The sequence below is a fragment of the Helianthus annuus genome, chromosome 5, assembly GCF_002127325.2.
Source record: "Helianthus annuus cultivar XRQ/B chromosome 5, HanXRQr2.0-SUNRISE, whole genome shotgun sequence".
Taxonomy (NCBI): domain Eukaryota; kingdom Viridiplantae; phylum Streptophyta; class Magnoliopsida; order Asterales; family Asteraceae; genus Helianthus; species Helianthus annuus.
In genome coordinates, this window is record NC_035437.2 from 85,662,918 (window position 1) to 85,684,161 (window position 21,244).

A 21,244-nucleotide genomic window follows, 5' to 3' on the forward strand; every position below is an offset into this window, starting at 1 on the left:
CATATCTAAACCACACTCAAAGCCGAAAACCCACTCAAAATCTCACAGCAAACCACCGTCCAAGCCTAAAAAAGGACGATGATAATCACTCGTCCAATGAAAATAGTGTCCGTCCAGAGAAAGTGTATACCGATGCATCTCGCGCCAGGGGCTGCACCTACAAGTATTTCGTATCATGCAAACCCCGAGACTTCACTGGGGAGAAAGGCGCGGTTGATTGTATGACGTGGCTAGACGAGATGGACACCGTGGTGGACATCAGTGGCTGTGCAGAAAGAGACGTGGTAAAGTTTGTTTCACAATCATTCAAGGGCGAGGCCCTGGCTTGGTGGAGGTCTCTGGTTCAGGCCTCGGGGAAGTCTGTTTTATACCGCATTACATGGGAGGAATTCATTTCTCTCGTCAAGGAGAATTACTGCCCTCAACATGAGGTTGAAAAGATAGAGACTAACTTCCTGTCATTGGTAATGACGAACCTTGACTGTCAAGCTTACCTCACGAGCTTCAACACGATGTCCCGGTTGGTTCCGTATCTGGTAACCCCGGAGCCAAAGAGAATAGCTCGTTTTATCGGTGGTTTAGCCCCCGAGATAAAGGCAAGCGTAAAGGCCTCTCGGCCAGCGACCTTTAGATCTGTAGCCGACATATCTTTGTCCCTTACTCTTGATGCGGTCCGACAAAGATCGCTGAGGAACAAAGAGGCTGAGAAGAGAAAGCGTGAAGATGATACTTCACGGAGGTTGAGCAAGAAACACCGTGGAAGCGGTGACAACAAGAGAGGGTCTGAGTCAAGGAAGGATGGGCAACAGTCTGGTGAGAAGCCCAAGTGCAAGAATTGCAAGAGACATCACTTTGGAAAGTGTAGACTCGAATCAAACTCGCAGACTCAGTCGAAGTCATATGCTTGCGGGTTATGCAAGTCCAAGGACCACAAGACCGTGGATTGCAAAAAGATAAAGGATGCAACTTGCTACAGTTGTAATGAGAAGGGGAACATTAGAACCAACTGCCCTAAAAATGCCAAGAAGCCTGAAGAGGCCAAGAAGACCAATGCAAGAGTCTTCAGGATGGAGGCGAAAGAAGCAGTGCTAGACGATAACGTGATCACAGGTACTTTCCTCGTAAATGATATCTTTGCAAGAGTACTTTTTGATTCGGGCGCTGACAAGTCTTTCGTAGATCATAAATTTTGCAAATTGCTGAATATTCCTGTCAAAACCTTAAATGCGAATTACGAGGTAGAGCTAGCAGATGGCACCATAGAAATCGTCTCCACTGTGTTAGATGGATGTGTGATATCCATTAAGAACCACTCTTTTCCTCTATCTCTACTTCTCTTTAAATTGGCCGGTTTTGACCTAGTATTGGGTATGGACTGGTTATCTCACAACCAGGCCCAAATCGTCTGCAACAGAAAGCAAGTGGTGATAAAAACTCCGTCTGGTGAATCGCTTACCATTCGGGGAGATACCCAGTACGGATTGCCTGAGCAAGTGACTATGCTCAAGGCTTCAAAATGTCTAAAGAAGGGTTGTGTCATCTACATGGCACAGGTGATTATTGAAGAGCCTAAACCGAAGATAGAAGACATTCCCGTCATTTCGGAATATCCAGAAGTTTTCCCTGAAGATCTACCTGGTTTGCCACCAGATAGGCAAGTGGAATTCAGGATTGATATCATCCCTGGAGCAGCACCTATTGCTAGAGCACCTTACAGGCTAGCACCAACCGAAATGAAGGAGTTGAGGACCCAGCTGGATGAACTGCTAGCTAAAGGTTTCATCAAACCTAGTTTGTCTCCCTGGGGAGCGCCTGTCCTGTTTGTCAAGAAGAAGGACGGATCGATGCGTCTGTGCATCGATTACCGCGAACTTAATAAGGTCACGATAAAGAATAGATATCCCTTGCCGAGGATCGATGATTTGTTCGATCAGTTACAAGGGGCAAGTTATTTCCGGAAGATCGATTTGAGGTCAGGCTACCATCAACTGAAAGTCAGAGATGAGGACGTACATAAAACCGCATTTAGGACTCGTTACGGTCACTACGAGTTCCTAGTGATGCCTTTTGGGCTCACTAATGCACCGGCTGCGTTCATGGATCTCATGAATCGCGTCTGCAAGCCGTACTTAGACAAATTCGTCATCGTTTTCATCGACGCCATTCTTATCTACTCGAAGAACCGAGCTGACCATGAGAAACACCTTCGTTGTATTCTCAAACTCCTGCATAATGAGAAACTCTATGCCAAATTCTCCAAGTGCGAATTCTGGCTACGAGAAGTCCAATTTCTAGGACATGTTGTCAGTGAGCGTGGTATCCAAGTGGATCCCGCTAAAGTAGAAGCCGTAATGAATTGGTAAGAGCCAAAGACGCCTACAGAGATTCGTAGTTTCCTGGGGTTAGCAGGATATTACAGGCGTTTCATTGAAAATTTTTCAAGGATTGCTGCGCCCTTAACTTCCTTGACCAAGAAGAAAGTAAAGTTCGTTTGGGGCCCTAAGCAGCAAGAGTCCTTTGATATTCTGAAGCAAAAGTTGAGCAACGCTCCTGTACTGACATTGCCTGAAGGTACCGAGGAGTTCGTAATTTACTGCGACGCATCACACACTGGCATGGGATGTGTGCTCATGCAGAAAGGCAAGGTTATTGCCTATGCTTCAAGACAGTTAAAGGTGCACGAGAAGAATTACATCACCCATGACTTGGAGCTGGGTGCCGTTGTGTTCGCACTAAAACTGTGGAGGCATTATCTGTATGGTATCAAGTTTGTGATCTATTCTGATCATAAGAGCCTTCAACATCTGTTTAATCAGAAGGAATTGAACATGAGGCAACGCGTTGGATGGAGACTTTAAATGATTATGATTGTGAAATTAGATATCATCCCGGCAAGGCGAATGTAGTCGTTGATGCCCTGAGTAGAAAGGAAAGGGTGAAACCCATCCGAATCAATGCCAAGAGCATTGAAGTGAAGAATAATTTGATTGAAAGGTTGTTAGCTGCACAGCGAGAAGCTGTATTGGAAGCTAACTATCCTAAAGAAAAGCTAGGAGTAACTGAGGAGCAGTTAACTCTTAGCAAGGACGGAATTCTATGATTGAATGGACGAATGTGGGTTCCAATTTATGGAGGACTACGAGATGTTATCCTCCAGGAAGCCCATAGTTCCAAATATTCAGTTCACCCGGGAGCTGATAAGATGTATCAGGATCTAAAGGCAAATTATTGGTGGATAGGCTTGAAAAAGTCTGTAGCCGCTTATGTAGCAAAATGCTTAACTTATGCGCAAGTCAAAGCTGAGCATCAAAAGCCACCAGGCTTGCTACAACAGCCTGAACTCCCCGAATGGAAGTGGGAATGTGTAACTATGGATTTTATTACCAAGTTACCCAAGACAAGGAAAGGAAATGACACAATATGGGTTATAGTCGATAGACTGACTAAGTCAGCTCATTTCTTACCCATCAAGGAGACTTATAGCTCCGACATGTTAGCCCAGTTATACGTTGATAAGATTGTAGCCTTACATGGCATACCTGTGTCTATTATCTCTGACCGGGATACTAGATACACGTCTCATTTCTGGAAAAGCTTCCAGCAATCTTTGGGCACACGTTTGAATTTTAGTACGGCTTACCATCCTTAGACAGACGGTCAGAGTGAGCGTACTATTCAAACGTTGGAAGACATGCTACGTGCATGTGCTATCGATTTGGGTGGTAGTTGGGATAAGAACCTACCATTAATCGAATTCTCCTACAACAATAGCTACCATACCAGCATAAAGGCTGCGCCTTTCAAGGCATTATACGGTAGAAAGTGTAGATCGCCTGTTTGTTGGGCGGAAGTTGGAGATGTCCAATTATCAGGACCAGAGATAGTCTTCGAAACGACGGACAAGATTGTCCAGATTCGAGACTGTCTCAAAGCTGCCCGAGATAGGAAGAAGAGTTACGCGGATCCAAAGCGTAAAGATTTTCACTTCGAAGTAGGTGAAAAAGTGTTACTAAAGGTATCACCCTAGAAGGGGGTGATGCGTTTCGGTAAGAAAGGCAAACTAAGCCCGAGATACATAGGACCTTTCGAGGTTATCGAACGTGTCGGGTCAGTTGCCTATAAGTTAAACTTACTGGAGGAGCTCAATGGAATTCACAATGTGTTCCACATCTGCAATCTGAAAAAGTGCTTCGCTGACGAATCACTGGTAATACCCCATACAGATGTGCATATAGATGAGAGCTTGAAATTTGTGGAGAAACCTTTGTCGATTGAAGATCGACAGATAAAGAAGCTACGAAGGAAGCATGTACCTATAGTAAAGGTCAAGTGGGATGCCTGTAGAGGTCCCGAATTCATGTGGGAGGTTGAATCCACGATGAAAGAAAAATACCCTTATTTGTTTCAGTAAATCTCGGGTCGAGATTTATTTTTAAGGGGGTGAGGATGTAACACCTCGAAATTTTGTGTCCAATAATGTGTTAACACGTGTCATGAGTTTACACGTGGCATTAACTATTAAATAAAGGACTAAAGTTGACAAACCTTGAAAGTATGTAAATTCGAGGGTTATAAATGTCAACGAAGGGTAAATATACTGTATAGTAACCCTAAATGATGCTCGTACCTTCAAACGAATAAATCATGGATCGTACGGAGCGAAACGCGGGAGAAAGTGAGAGATTACAAGCTACAGGGGTTAATTGTGTCAACATGTTTAATTTATACCTCTGAGTGACCCTTTGACGAACCCGAGGCTTTGTAACAGTAAAATACGCTCACTAGAATATACTATATAAATTTCGCGAAGTTCCGTTTTAAAACGAGAAAGTTATGATCAAATTCGTATGCGAGGGGTTAAAAGCATCAACAATAAAAGTTAAGGCTTTTCGGATAGTAATTAAACTAACCGGGGACTTAACAATGCGGGTAAAAGTCACGAGGCCCTTCATTGTAAATAATCGAGGGCCAAATCGCAAAGTTACCCCTTCGAAACCGAAAGGTCAGGTTAATCATTAGAAAAGATTTGAAAATCTTGGAATTTAACCCTCAAGCGGGCCGCGTTGAAGATATGCATGAACTGATGCGAGCCGCGCGCCATCTGTAGATTTGGTTTCTGGCATTAGGATCCAGGCGGCCCGCGTGTGAGTTGCTTGAATCCTAATGCGGGCCGCGTGAAAGTGCCAGATGCAGAATACTTGGACAGACTTGCTGTTTGAGCTTGTGAACGATCATTGAGGCAATTAATGAAGCATGGGCGCCCTCTACATGACCCCTAGCACCCAGGGCCACCTGCTGATCATCCATGATCCATTGTAGGGTGAGTTGTAATGATCCTAAGCCCAATTTTTCACTATAAAAGGCACTACATTGCACACAATTGAATCACACCTCAAACCTGCATTCTAATTCACTTCTGGAGCTTCAAAGCACTCTTCTATCATCCTTAGTCGTGCACCAAGCTTCTGTAAGTATGCCAACCCTTTTATGGCTTAGTTTTTGCTTAGTTTAGCTTAAAAGTCAATCTGTCGTAATTAACAATTGACTTTGCGATAAATCACAATTGGTCCAGTGATTTGTCGAATCAAAGATAGTTATATGTTGGTAATCATGTGGCCTATAAACCCCTAAAAGGGCACCCTCTGATTCCCACTCTAACTAGTCCGAATGTCGAGTCAAACGTGCTTAGAAAAAGTCAACAGAAATGCTATTTTGCGATTTCTTGCATAATCAGTAATGTAGATGATATGTAACCTGTTTAAACACTCATAAAACATGATAATAAGTATATAAACTAGTCTAAGCTTATTTGATCCGACCATTTACTGTTTTGACCCGGTTCGGAGCCGAAAGTCGCAAAAGCTTTGACTTTTGCTTTGACTTCAGTTCTGACCCGTTAAAGTATGATATAGATATGCCTTAGGACTCTCTTAGGACCAGATTACATGATGGTATAACCCTCTGTGACCGGTTCGTTGTTTGTCCGAGTCTTTTACACATTCCCGTTAAATGCTTAAAAGTTGACCGTAACGCCCTTTTTGATTTAAAACGAGAATTTCGGACATGTGAAAGAATCATAACCTTAGTTACTGATTTCTAAGCATGTCCCTAAAATTTCACGTCAATCCGAGGTCCAGAATAGGAGTTATGCTAAATAGCGCAAATTATGGAAACTTTAGTAATTTAATAGCGCAATTAGCATAACGCCTATCTAAACCCAGATTTCGACACCAAACCTTTTACTCACTGATGTAAAATAATATTTTGGGATTTTTAAAGATTTTTAATTATTTTTAACCTGCTCATAACCTGCGGTTATGGCAACGGTTCGGTAAATACCGAATATAACCTTTTCGGCCATAACTTGAGTTCTACAAGGTCTTTTGACCCGATTCCAATTGCTACTGATTTTAAATAATAAATAAAGTATTTTAGACTTTATAAACTGTTCGGGAAACTCAGATTTCCTATAGAACTCAGAAACCTCTTTTATGATCTTTAAAAAGACCAAAATACCCCTACGGGGCATAATATGAACTTAAACTCGTTACGGGCATTATGGAAGGTATCCTACTGATACCACAACCTCTTTAAAGCATATTAACTTAGGAAAACAGTGTAGGACTCTTACGGTTACCCGTTACGCCTTTTGCGCACACGGTTCGGCTTGTGTAACTAGTTTACATAAACTAGCTGAAACGGGTCAAACCATATTGTTTTGACCCCAAAATACAGAGTTTGATTATTATACCCCTATAAAACAAGTCTTCAAACTTGTTGGGTCAAAATCACATTCCATTCCCGGTTTTCGCCTTTCACACGATTAAACCGTATCTATCCTTTGAAACTGACCGGTCTAAGCTACGGCTAGATTAAAGACCCGTTAGGATTCTAATAGGTTATTTTAAAACCTTGGTTCCAGAATAGGAGACCAGTAAAAGCTATCTGCGATTTATTTAGATTAAGGATTTATACTTGCAAAGGTAAATACTTTTAACTTAATTTCCGTTATACGAGCTTGGGTTACGGTATATAGTATACCGCTTGATCGGGCATCAAATTCTCCACCGATTGAGTGGGTAATTGAATAAATTTGATCGGCTCGTTTAAACAGTCTTGTTACTTAAAAGCCTTTGGGGGGTTAATGACCATGTCCCGGATATCCTTGGCATCATTTTACGAAATGGCCACGACCTAAGCGCGGAGTGTAGGCGTACACTCGTCAGTGCATAAATAGATCGCTGTGGTGTGTCTATTAATCTTTAACCCGGACTAGATCCGGGCTACTGAACGCAAAAAGGAACATGTAATTCGTTCACAAGATTATATATTTAAATAATTCTCCCAAGTTATAAAAGAATTTGTGCCATGTGCATTCAAATCAATTTTAATAAACATTTTTCAAAAGTGTCGGTTGAATGTATTTACCAGTGTAAACTGACGTATTTTCCCAAAAAGATTAAATGCGGTACTAAACGTAATTGGCTGGCTATATCTCCTTAGCATCTTAAAAGAGTCTCGCAAGCTTAAGGATGCCTTCGTCTGTTGAACAATACTTTTGTTATTATTATTGATCCCCTGTGGATTTTATTTCAACAATGGTGATACTTTGATATTACAGTTAATGTTGAAATATATTTATCTTTATGCTTCCGCTGTGCATTCATATATTGTGTGGTTTGACTATATTGTTGCCAACTACGTCACGATAATCCCCCCACCGGGCCCACCGGTAAGACACGTGGAAATCGGGGTGTGACACTCTCTTTGGCTATAAATAGCAAGCTTTTCCAAGGCTTACACTTGCTCATTTGCTTTCTATCTTCATCTATGCTCTAAATTGGAGGCTACCATCTTTTGGAGGCTTCCTATTGAGCATTCTTGGATCCTAGAACACAAATAAGTGTTCTATCTTAGTCTTGTTCATTTCTTTTAGCTATTTTAAGCTGAAAGTCAAACAATTTGACTACCGTTTGACTTTCAGTTATGACCATGAATTGGTCAAGTCAAACTTCAATTGAACTTTGCAACGTGATCATAATCACGATAGTTATAATCCCTTGCGATTATACCTACTGATTACCACGTTTACTAGTCGAAGTGACGAGTCAAAGTTTCGGTCAAAATGCATAAGTATGTGCATTTTACGACGGAACTATTTTCGGGTATCAAAACACTTTGTTTTGATACCAAATTAGTTTTTCAACTTAGTTAAACATGTTTAACTCGTTACTTCTAGTTTAGTGCTTATTTAGGGTCGTAAGTCGAGCGGTCTTGACCACCGCTTTGACTTTCGAATCCGACCCGTTTGGTCGATCTTAGGATCCGACCAAACACTTATTTGTGACCATAGTTGTATAGGGAATAACCTACTGAGGTTATACCTTATGGTCACTTCGTTTTGTTAGTTATGTGATAAGTCGTTTATATGCCCTTAGAAAATGAACAAAATGCCCTTTTACGTATTAATCCGTTTTAAGCGTATGTAATCAAATTTTTGACATATAAAATGATGTAATAACATTTTCAAACATGTTTGGGCATTTAAGACTTACCATAGCACATATCTAACCATCCGACTTTATATTTACGCAAACGACACGTTAAAGTAGCGTAAATTACCTTAACGAGTCGTAACGGGTTAAAATCACTTAGGATTACTTTCAAATCAGAATGTTAGGTTTATTAAATCATTCATATGAGTTCCAACACTCATTTGGTTTATGAAACCTCATTCTATCTGATCCACTGGTTTAGTCCCGACTTATAAACATAGTATTCCGATACTAGGTGCCACTTGATTTCTTGTTCCTTCAAGCATTGTTTGATCTTTACTACAAGACTATTACGTAATCTCAAGTGAGTACATAGATCCCCTCTTTTAGTGCTTTCAAATATTTTGGGGTGAAACATATGTGATTATTGTTACTTTCATGTTTTCATGACATATACATGCTATGTTCATCTAGTACACATATAGTACATGATTTCAATTGCATTTTGCTTCGTATGTTGACTTAGCATGCCTAGCACAATGATTTCAATTGCCCTTTTGCTTCGTATGTTGACTTAGCATGCCTAGCACATTGATTTTAAGGATCCATTTTGCTTCATATGTTGACTTAGCATGTCTAGCACCTTGATTTCATGAACACTTTACTTTGTATGTTGACTTAGCATACTTAGTACATGGTTTACAAAGACATTTTACATAACATGCTTACGTTGATTATGACATTTTGGTATGTTGAACGAGACAAGATACATTCATTAACATTATCCCGCCGACCGGTAGTATGCTATGGTACCATAGGTTTCATAACCTCATTCCCGCTTCCTAGTTTGTTTGGAAGTATCCATTGGGGAATGACAGAATCCGATGAACATTTGATAAACCTTTGTCTTTATAAGGGTTTATCCGACAGATGACAAGGCTTAAATGTATTCGCCAACAAAACTGATAAATGTTTATAACAATAAACGCAATGGTTTTCAAAACATAACATTTGAATTAAACAAAACCTTTGTTTATTCAAAGACATTGTTTTGTACACGACATTTGGTTACACAAGACTTTTGGTTATACAAGACATTATTACATGCGGTTTAAGTAAAGACTTTTTACTTACCATACAAGACATTGGTTATTACTCGACATTTATTATACAAGACATTGATTATACATGACATTGGTTTGCACATGACACATTTTGTCCAAGACTTTGGTTTATACATGACACTTGGTTTACACGAGACATTATTTATACATAACATTTGGTTTACACAAAGACATTGGTTTATACATGACACTTGGTTTATATAAAGACATGCCATATTTTCACAAGACATTGTTTTACATATGACATATTTTATACAAGGACAAGATACATTTTATATAAAGACATGACACACTTTATACAAAGACATGACCTCTTTTACAAAAGACATATTTTGGTTATTAAGTTAACCATGCATCATTCATTAAAATCATTTGATTTTCATATGATATTTACAAAAGAAAACATTTTTCAAAGGTTCATGGTGACGTACCTATTTTCACAATCAAAGCCATGAATCTTCATCACAAAACCTATGTTACTCATAGGCATTTTTATGCTGACGTACCTATTTTCACATATGTTTTAGGTGCTTATGTTTGACTTGAGCAGACTTCACATAGGGCAGACTTGGCCTTAGTGACTTTAAAATCTACAAGACAATTGTTGTGTACTATTTGTTATCTTCCAAGACAATGTAATCAATTAATTCAATAATACAAAACTTTAAGTACCATGTGTTGTGAAACAATTTGTAACGTGACTCCCTAATGTTTCCGCCGCGTGTTGTTGCATATTACGCGATTAGGGTGTTACAAACGGCCACCTTGCCACCACCACCACTCGTCGTCATCGCCACTCGCCGGCACCACCACCACCCATCGCCGCTGCCGACACCCACCACGCCATCTATAACCACCCACAATCACTACCACCGACCACCACCACCATTCACCGCTGATTTTATTACTCCATTTTTCTTACCTACCGAACAATACACAGTAATAATTCAATCCATTTACACATGGTAATCAAACAAGACATGGAATGGTAATGATCCATTGCATTCCCTCATCCATTCCATTATCTCGTCCATTCCATTCCTTCGTCCATTCCATTACCCCATACCAAACAGACCATTGGTGTATTTACAATTTGAATCTCATCTCTGTTCTTCTACACCTTCTGTTTCTTGACCTACACAGCGGTACGCTTCGCGTGGTGGATTTCGCACCCCACGTGAGTCAGTTGTTGGAGCGATAGATCCTATTCATGTGTTCAAGGTACGTAGGCGGCCTTACACTCCATTACATGTATTTCTAAGTAAAAATTTAGCTATTGTTTGATTTGGTTATTAACCTCATCGAACCGAAAACCAACAAATTAACTGATGACTTAGATTACAGTTTCGATTAATACTAACTAGCGAGATTCTAACGCGCTTCGCAGCGGGTACCGCTATTGTACCAAACCGTATCGAAACCGACTGAACATCATCTATATTGGTATTTGTATTTATTTTTATTGATTTTGCTTTTGATAAACTGACACTGTGTCGCTATCATACCATACCGTACAAACCGAACAACATCGGTAATTGTATGTATTCTTTTCACGGTTTTTTGTTTAATAACGGATATCGTGCAGCTACCGTAGTGAACTAAGTGAACAACATTGGTTTGGGTAACAATAATTTTTTTTCATTTTTCTTTTGATAAACTGACACAATATCGCTACCATATCAAACAACATGCATGCCAGTACTTGTATTCATTTTTGTGGTTTTCGGTTTAAAAAAACATTAATACAACTCTGTTTGCAACAATAAATGAATATCGGTACAAGTATCGTGATAATATAAACCGATTGATCCATCAATGTCGGTACCGATGTTCGTCTTTATTGTTTTTTACTAATGTAAATCACGTATTGATTTCTATACAGAGTGTATGCATCGTATCGACATTGTAACAAACTGAATCGATACAACGCCCACCGTAATGCATCGTCACAACACACGGCCAAATAACTTGAAATGTTAGAAAATAAATAAGCATAGATACGAATTAAATATTTTAAAAACTTAACGAACACAAGATATTACTAAAAAACAAAATGAATAATAAATAATAAAAGTTAAAAAAAAAACAATACTTAAATATTAGCAACTATTATTTATCACTAAAAAACAAATTATATAATAAAATTTATTACTACAAATAAAAACAAATAATAAAAAATTGCAAAGTACTATTAATTAAGAGTTTATTTTCATATGTATAATATTTTTGTGGTTTACGGATTTAAAAAAAATCATTTATACAACTCTGTCCACAACAATAAACGAATATCAGTACAAGTATCGTGATAATCTGAACTGATTGATCCATCGGTGTCGGTACCGATGTTCGTCTTCATCGTTTTCGATTAATGTAAATCACATATTGATTTATATACAGAGTGCATGTATCGTATCAGTATTGTAACGAACCGAACCGAACCGATACAATGTCCACAGTAACACATCGTCACAACACACGACCAAATAACTTAGAATGTTAAAAATAAATAAGCATAGATACAGTTTTATATATTTTAAAAAGTTAACGAACGTAAGTTATTACTAAAAAAACAAATTAAAAAATAAAGAGTAAATTACTTTTTGAGTCCTTGTGTTTTAATGGTTTTAACAGTTGAGTCCAAAATCAAACAGTTTGACGCCCTTAGTCCCTAACCGCTCATTTTATAACGTTTTAAGTCCTTGTGTTTTAGTGCTTTTAACCACTTGAGTCCAAAATAAAAAGTACACATGATATAAATTGGACTCAAAACGTTATAAAATGAGGGGTTAGGGTCTCAGGGCGTTAAATTTTTTTTTTTGGTTTCAAGTAGTTAAAACCACTAAAACACAGGGACTCAAAAAGTAATTTACTAAATAATAAATGTAAAAAAAAACAAAAACTTAAATATTAGCAACTATTATTTATCACTAAAAACAAATTATATAATAAAATTTATTACTACAAATAAATAACAAATTATAAAAAATTGTAAAGTACTATTCATATAGAGTTTATTTATCACTAAAAAAGTTATATAATAAAATTTATTACTACAAATAAAAAACAAATATAAAAATTTGTAAAGAACTATTCATCAAGAGTTTTTTTTTTACTAAAAAACAAATTATACAATCAAATTTATTACTACAAATAAAAACAAATAATAAATATTTGTAAAGTACCATTTATCAAGAGTTTATTTTTATATGTATAAATTATATAATAAAATTTATTACTGCAAATAAAAAACAAATTTAAAAAATTATAAAGAACTATTCATTAAGAGTTTTTTTACTAAAAAACAAATTATACAATCTAATTTATTACTACAAATAAAAATAAATAATAAATATTTATAAAATACTATTTATCAAGAGTTTATTTTTATACGTATAATAATAATAATAATAATAATAATAATAATAATAATAATAAAACCAAACCGAAACATGGACACCCATGTTCCTATGTATACAGAGCCGAAGTTAAAAAAAAAAAAAAAAAAAAAAAAAAAAAAAAAAAAAAAACTACAAATATCTAAATGTATTAGTTTTGTCAATTTCTCTTTCATCACATGTTTGACCCTGCCATTAAATTACACCATCATCAATCAGTGGCATCCACCCCACCACACTATACATACTTCTGCATCTTCTTTTATTCAGAATCTCTTCACGAATTGGCAGCGACTACAATTAAAAAAAATATCAAAGATTCAAGTCAAACTTCAACACTCACCTTCTTCATCTCGTCTCCGAAGCTGGAAGGTACGTCAATGATTCCCCCAAAGTTTGACCTAAATTACTTCGCTCCTTAAAATCCCGAATTTCAAATTGTTTGAACCTGTGTTTACTTTACAACTCATTTTCGTATGATTTTTGCTTCCAGAAATGAAGAACCAGCATCCGTCTTCTGAAAAGGAGTTTTTAAACAAATTCTACATTCCGGATTACATACTTGTTGCCGGTGGAACTGTTGAGGATCTTTCTGAACCACCTGCATGTCCGACACTCGTGTTTATCAACTCCAAAAGTGGTGGTCAGTTGGGTGGCCAACTTCTTATTACATACCGTTCTGTGTTGAATCAAAATCAGGTTTTTGATTTGGGTGAAGATGCTCCTGATCAAGTGTTGCGTAGAATGTACCTAACTTTGGAAAAGCTCAAAGTTGATGGAGATAAATTGGCTGCTAAAATTGAGAAGCAGTTGCGAGTAATTGTGAGTTTGTTTATCCAAATTGAATTTGCATTGCATTGCATTGTGTAGGTTACATATTTATTCGAGATTGAAAAAGCGCGACTTGCTCTGAGGCTTTCAAGTCCCAAAAGTGAATAAACTTTAATCAATATCCTTTGATTGTTTTTGCATATGATACAAACCCTGATTTTGACGAGGGTTGTAAACAAGATGAGTCGTGCCAGGCCAAGTTGGGATCGATGTTAAACGAGCCGAAATGTTGAGCTCAAGTTCGGCTTCCAAAAAAGCTATAGCCAGCTCGTGCATTTCTATTATAATATCAGAAACAAAGAGATATTCTTTATTGTTCTTGTATCAAACAAATTCTTTTTATCTACAAAAATTTTGGATAGTTGTAAGAAACAAGAACAATAAATTGGTTTAAGCGAGCGAGCCACGCTTTTTGAACAACTCTAATTTTGACCAGAGAAATACATGAGGCGTTTTCCAGCTCCCCAAGCGCAACCTTTAAAACCAAGATTGTATCTATGTTTAAAATGAATAATGGTGACATGGACAGGTTGCTGGAGGAGATGGAACTGCTGGTTGGCTGCTTGGAGTTGTTAGTGATCTGAAATTACCCTATCCGCCACCAATAGCAACCGTGCCTTTAGGGACCGGAAACAATCTCCCATTTGCATTTGGTTGGGTAAGAGTTACCTTGGTTATCTTTTAATTCTTTAGGGCGAATAAAGGATGGAACTTGCAGGTGTATAATATGATCAAGGTCGATCATAAATTGGAAGGCGTGCTTCTATTTACAACCTTCTTCTGTAATAGCTACAAGTAGCAAAATAGACAGGTTGGGTAACAGGTCAAATCGGGTTTGGGTTCCGGTTCAGGTCCGGAGGGCTAATTTTTAGTGGGTCCAACTGACCCACAAACACTTTTTTTCGTTTTATTTTCTAAAAGTTTTACATATGTATGTATATGTACATTTACAGAATTTAAAAGCAATACTGTTAAAGTGGTGACCTACATTCTTTTTTAAAAAAAAAATTAGGGTGTTCTATGCATTTTAAATAGACATTGAGTGACTTTCGACCCGTTTGACCTATTCAACCTGTTTCCATTTTATTTAATCTTTAACAGAATACTTGGTTGACCTGTTGGAGTCAAAGTATAGCCTGAATTGTCACCTCTAACAATAGTTAACTTAATTTAATAATTAATATCAGTTCAACTTAAGGTTACCTGTTCTATAAAGCAGTAATGTGCACACTTTTAACACATTTTCTGTTATAAAGTATAAATCCTTTGTTGTTTTAAAAAAAATTTAACTATGATGTTTTGAGATTCAGGGAAAGAAGAATCCAGGAACCGATCGTGGATCTGTTTTAAAATTCTTGGAGCAAGTTTCTGAAGGAAAAGAAATGGAGATAGACAGGTATCCCTATTTTTTCTTCTATCGATAGATTTCGAAATGAATAAACTTTATATTTGCAATCAACTTTCCATATAACGCAAATGCAGCTGGCACATTCTTATGAGGATGAAATCTGCCGGCTCTTGTGATCCCATTGCACCCCTCGAGTTACCACATTCTTTGCATGCATTCAATCGCGTGTCTGATACTGATGAACTTAATGTGGTAATAATAAAAAGTTGTTTTTGTTCTGTAAAATTTGAAAATTGCTTGTTGCATTTTTATTCACATGCACTTGGTAAATGTTCTCAGTCAGGTTATAACACATTTCGTGGTGGATTCTGGAACTATTTCAGCATGGGTAAGTCAACTCTTGAGTCTTTTTGTGGTAAATCTTATAAAATCACTTATTTAATTTGTAAAAATCTGTGGTACATAGGCATGGATGCTCAAGTATCGTATGCATTTCATTGTGAGCGCAAGTTGCATCCAGAAAAATTCAAAAACCAGTTGACGAATCAGGTATGATATAAGCATTTTATCATTTAATACAGGTATCCATGTGCGTGTGCAGGGAAACTATGTCTCCATAGTGATCATGTGGTTTTCTCTGTAGAGCACATATGCAAAGATCGGTTGCGCTCAAGGTTGGTTTGCGGCGCCTCTCTTCCAACCATCATCAAAGTGAGTTCTTAAACATTGCTCGTTTCATGAAATATAAAAGGAGACTAGGGATGCAATTGGGTTGGTTAATATATTGTATATGTGGCAATCATGACTCATCCTTCAAGAAATAAGTTGATTTGGCTAGTTTTTGTTTTCTAAGTAGGTTGATTTGGGTATTATGAAATATTAACTTATGATAATTTATTTTTATGACAGGAATATAGCCCAGATTATGAAGGTTAAGATTATGCAAAGGCATGGGGGATGGAAAGAACTCAAGATACATCATAGGTAATAAATAATATATACAGTAAACTTCCGTTTTGCTCCCTGTGATTTGGTCACTTTAACGGTTTTGCCCCAAACCTTTAAAAATAGCCATTTTCCTCCAATAGTTTGCTATGGTTTTTCCATTTTGCTCCCCGCCTCTAACTCCATCCAAATTGTCTGTTTTTCCATTTTGCTCCCCGCAGCAGGGAGCAAAATGAAAAAACCATAGCAAGCTATTGGAGGAAAATGGCTATTTTTAAAGGTTTGGGGCAAAACCGTTAAAGTGACCAAACCACAGGGAGCAAAACGAAAGTTTACCTACTATTTTTGGTGCACTGGTCAATTGATTTCTGGCATATGTTTATTTAATTAACTATTGTTCCAACGTAACATTATCCTTGTTGACTTGCAGTATCAGGTCAATTTTATGCCTTAACTTGCCTAGCTTCTCTGGGGGACTAAATCCTTGGGGAACACCAAATCCAAAACAAAACAAAACTGGTGAGGTTAGTATCATTTTTACTATTCTTCCATACTCCTATTTGTGATAAACCTAACTTGATTGTCTTTGTACCTCTCCCCTTCTTATCTTTTTGACTTTATATATATAGGGTTAGGGTAAAATTAAAACTTGTATGAGTTGTGAGAACTTAGAGAATTGGCCTTACGAAAGGTTTTTCACATTTTTTTTTACCAAAAATCCTGGAAAAAAAATCAACTTTTCCAAATAAAAAAAAAAGAAAAAAAAAATCAAGTTAGATTTACCACAAATAGGAAAATGCTAGCTGTAAGGGGCCGAAAAACATTACTACTTTGAATTTTTTTTACGGCCCTCTTTGTAACATTTTAATCTATGGGTGTGAAAAAAATGGGGGCAAAACTCGCACGGGAAGGCCGAGATCTCTAAGTTCTCATAACTCGTAGGAGTTTTCCGTTGATCCGAATCCTATGTAAACACACCTTTTGTTGGCCACGTGGTCTTCAAAAATTTAAAGGCATATTATTTAATGTTTTCTTTCAGGTTCTTACACCACCATATGTTGATGACGGACTTATAGAGATTGTTGGATTCAGAGACGCATGGCATGGGCTCTTTCTGCTTGCACCTAAGGGAAAGGGACATGGGACACGTCTTGCGCAGGTTATGATCGCGTCCAAAATTTATAGTATTTAAGTATTAGAAAACAAAATTTGATTTGATTTTGTTTTTGTTTTTTGTCTGTGTTCAGACACACCGAGTAAGATTTGAGTTCCATAAGGGCGGCGCAGACTGCACATACATGCGGATGGACGGGGAACCTTGGAAACAACCTCTCCCAGTAGACGAGAACAGCGACACGACTGTTGAAATCTCACACCATGGACGGGTGAAGATGCTTGCAACAAAAAATTGCATTTCAAAAAGTGTTAAAGATCCATCAACAACTCATTCTGAAGGTGAACATGAAGGCGTTTATGATGATGACAGTGATAATGAACATGCTACTCCTTCAGGTGAAGAGTGGAGAAAGTTTGGTGCTGCAGAAACATTTAAGATGCTGGAAGATGTCGACATTTCTCGCATCAGTTAGTTTGGATTCTTCATGCCTTATGCGAGACAGTTAGCATGTGATTATCCTCTGTTCAAGTTTGGATATAAAACATAATAAACCTACATGATGTTTGTTGATTGAAGATAACTTAAAGATCTTTTATAAATAGCAGTTGGAGAACTTCAATAGTGTGTTGTTTGCTAATTACTCAAATTTCAAACTTGGAAATTGGGAGAATAGCACAATTCCTGCTTAAAAAAAACCCAATTTTTCCTTGTTCAAAAATGTGGACAAACTTAGTTTTTTGAACATAGTAAGACATTTTTTTTCTTATTTTTTTTACTTGGAATACGACTCACAACGCGGTTTTCAAAAAACAAAATTATATCGAGACATATATAAAAATCGGCATGCCAAAACGGCATACTTGGAAATTTAATAAGGCATCGTACCTAGGGATCAGCAAATGGTACGCGGTACCGAAATCAAACCTTACGGGCCATTTTTGGTACCAATCCAGTACCCACTTTTTGCGTTTTTTGGGATTGGTATTTTCGATATGGTATTGTACCGAGCACTTACAGTACCAGAATTGGTACCCATTTTTTGCGATTTTCAGGATCGGTACTTTCGGTATTAGTACGGTACCGAGCTCATACCTAACCGTACCTTAAAAGTTATAAGAAAAAAAAAAACATAATCAAATTAGCTATAATAATAAATAACAAAATAAATAAAGTTAAAAAATTATTATAATGACTATCCACATCCCACGCAATAAATAGTGTCAACTTATAATAATAATAATAATAATAATAATAATAATAATAATAATAATAATAATAATAATAATAATAATAATAATAATAATAATAATAATTAATGTAAGTTACTTTTAATAATATGTACGTTTGTTCTTCGATTATTAGTATAAATAGACAAGTTACAAAAACATAAAAAATTAATTTAAAATAATAAGAAAAGACACTGTACCTGTTTGTCCCTAGTCCGGATTTTAACAAAGATATCAATAACCCTAGCCCTATTGTATAAGCCTTCAATCATTCTTCAAGCATTTCCTCAGGCACTACTCGCACCTGCACCTGCTCTAGTGTTAGTACCAACACTCAGCCGATACTCTTTCACATTTGTAGCAGCATTAGTCCACATCTTCGCACATACTTCGTATTGCTCCGAAGACCGAATCTGACTGGCACATAACACGAGCAGATCTTCTTGATGAAAACTAATCAATCATTTATGTCACACCCCAACCGATGGCGGAATCATCGGGGTGCGGCATGATGCGAATAGGTTGCTCGAGAGAATCCATAACGACTATTCATTACCAATATTTAACAAGTTTAATATCCCATATTAAACAAACATTCCAACAAATGTCATACAGATATCATGTCTCTCAAACAAAACAAGTCCGACAACCTAGATTTTATTGTGGGTTTCTAGACTTCCTATCCATTTGCAGCATACGATAATCATCAACCTATCACATACGTTAAAATAAAGTCAATACAATAATGTAAAGGTGAGTACACAAGTTTAGCATACATATAGTATGAAAAGCGTTCACGCATAACCAGCTGTAACACCTCGAAATTTTGCGTCCTATAATGTATTGACACGTGTCATAAGTTTACACGTGGTAATGAATGCTAAATAAGGACTAAAGTTGACAAACATTGAAAGTATGTGAATCCGAGGGTTCAAAATGTCAACGAGGGATAAATATACTGTATAGTAACCCTAAATGATGCTCGTACCTTCAAACGAATAAATCGTGGATCGTACAGAACGAAATGTGGAAGAAAGTGAGAGATTACAAACTACAAGGGTTAAATGTGTTAGCATGTTTAAGTTATACCTCTGAGTGACCCTTTAACAAACCCAAGACTTTGTAACAGTAAATTACGCTCACTAGAATGTATGATATAAATTTCGCAAGGTTCCGTTTTAAAACGAGAAAGTTATGATCAAATTCGTCTGCGAGGGGTTAAAAGCGTCAACATTGAAAGTTAGGACTTTTCGGGTAGTAATAAACTAACCGAGGACTTAACGGTGCGGGTAAAAGTCACGAGGCCCTTATACGTAAATAAAAGAGGCCCAAAACGCAAAGTTACCCATTCGAAACGCCAAAGGCCAACTGCAATAATGAAAAAGATTTGAAAATCTTGCTAACAGGCCTCAGGCGGGCCGCGTAAAGGTTACTAAAGGACTTTACGCGGGCCGCGCTGATAGGAAAGATATGGTCTCTGACATTAGGATTCAGGCGGGCCGCGTAAAGGATGAAGGATTATGGACGCGGGCCGCGTCAGCCTCCCAGATGCAGAAAAGTCGGACAAAAGCACTGTTTGTTGTTTTAACTGACTTTGTAGCCATTATTATGAGCATGTGCGTCCCCTAAACGTCCCCTAGCACTCAGGGACAGATGTTGATCATCTAGGAACACTTGTAGCACTTGTTGGCAAAGATCTAAGGTGCCTAAACTACTATAAAAGGGCCTTAAGTTGCAACATTGTTCTTCACATCTCAATCTGCTTTCTTGATCACTTCTGGAGCTCAAGAACACTCTCCTAGCATCTCTGGTCGTGTACCAAACTTCTGTAAGTGTGCTTGACCCTTTGTGGTTTAGTTTTTGCTTAGTTATAGCTTAAAAGTCAATCCGTCGTAATTAACGATTGACTTAACGGTTAATCACAAATGGTCCAGTGATTAATCGAAACAAAGGTAGTTATACGTTGGTAATCATGTGGGCATTAAACCCTTAAAAGGGCACCCTCTGATTCCCACTCTAACTAGTCCAAATATCGGGTCAAAGTTGCTTAGAAAAAGTCAACAGAATGCTAACTTTCGATTTTATGCATAATCAGTAATGTAGATGGCGTGTAACCTGTTTTGACAATCATATAACATGATAATAAGTATTATAACTGGTCTAAGCTTGTTTGATCCGACCATTTACTGTTTTGACCCGGTACGGAACCGAAAGTCGCAAAGCTTTGACTTTCGCGTTGACTTCAGTTCTGACCCGTTATGGTATGATTTAGATATGCCTTAGGACTCTCTTAAGACCAGGTTACATGATGGTATAACCCTCTGTGACCGGTTTGTTGTTTGTCCGAGTCGTTTGCACATTTCCGTTATATGCTTAAATATTGACCATAATGCCCTTTTAACTTTAAAACGAGAATTTTGGAAATGTGAAGGGACAATAACCTTAGTTACTGATTTCTAAGCATGTCCCTAAAATTTCATGTCAATCCGAGGGCTAGAATAGGAGTTATGCTAAATAGCGCAATTACGGAAACTTTAGTAATTAAACGACGCAATTAGCATAAAACCTATCTAAACCCAAATTTCGACACCAACCCTTTTACACACTGATGTAAAATAATATTTTGGGATTATTAAAGATTTTTAATTATTTTTAACCTGCTCATAACCTGCGGTTATGGCATTGATTCGGTAAATACCGAATATACCCTTTTCGGACGTAAAATGAGTTCTACATGGTATTTGAACCCGAATCCAGTTGCTA

The 21,244-nt window shown here is 37.3% G+C and overlaps 1 protein-coding gene across 1 annotated transcript; it reads left to right on the plus strand.

The window, feature by feature from the left end:
• The first annotated feature begins 13,178 nt into the window (after nucleotides 1-13,178).
• Nucleotides 13,179-17,876, plus strand: LOC110940490 (diacylglycerol kinase 5). Its single transcript, XM_022182025.1, has 12 exons — nucleotides 13,179-13,386; nucleotides 13,508-13,836; nucleotides 14,375-14,503; nucleotides 15,156-15,241; nucleotides 15,328-15,445; nucleotides 15,533-15,581; nucleotides 15,660-15,742; nucleotides 15,837-15,904; nucleotides 16,103-16,177; nucleotides 16,569-16,662; nucleotides 17,178-17,297; nucleotides 17,386-17,876. Exons 1-12 carry the CDS (start codon nucleotides 13,194-13,196, stop codon nucleotides 17,725-17,727), a joined length of 1,686 nt encoding a protein of 561 aa, XP_022037717.1. The 5' UTR covers nucleotides 13,179-13,193; the 3' UTR covers nucleotides 17,728-17,876.
• The last annotated feature ends 3,368 nt before the right edge of the window (nucleotides 17,877-21,244 follow it).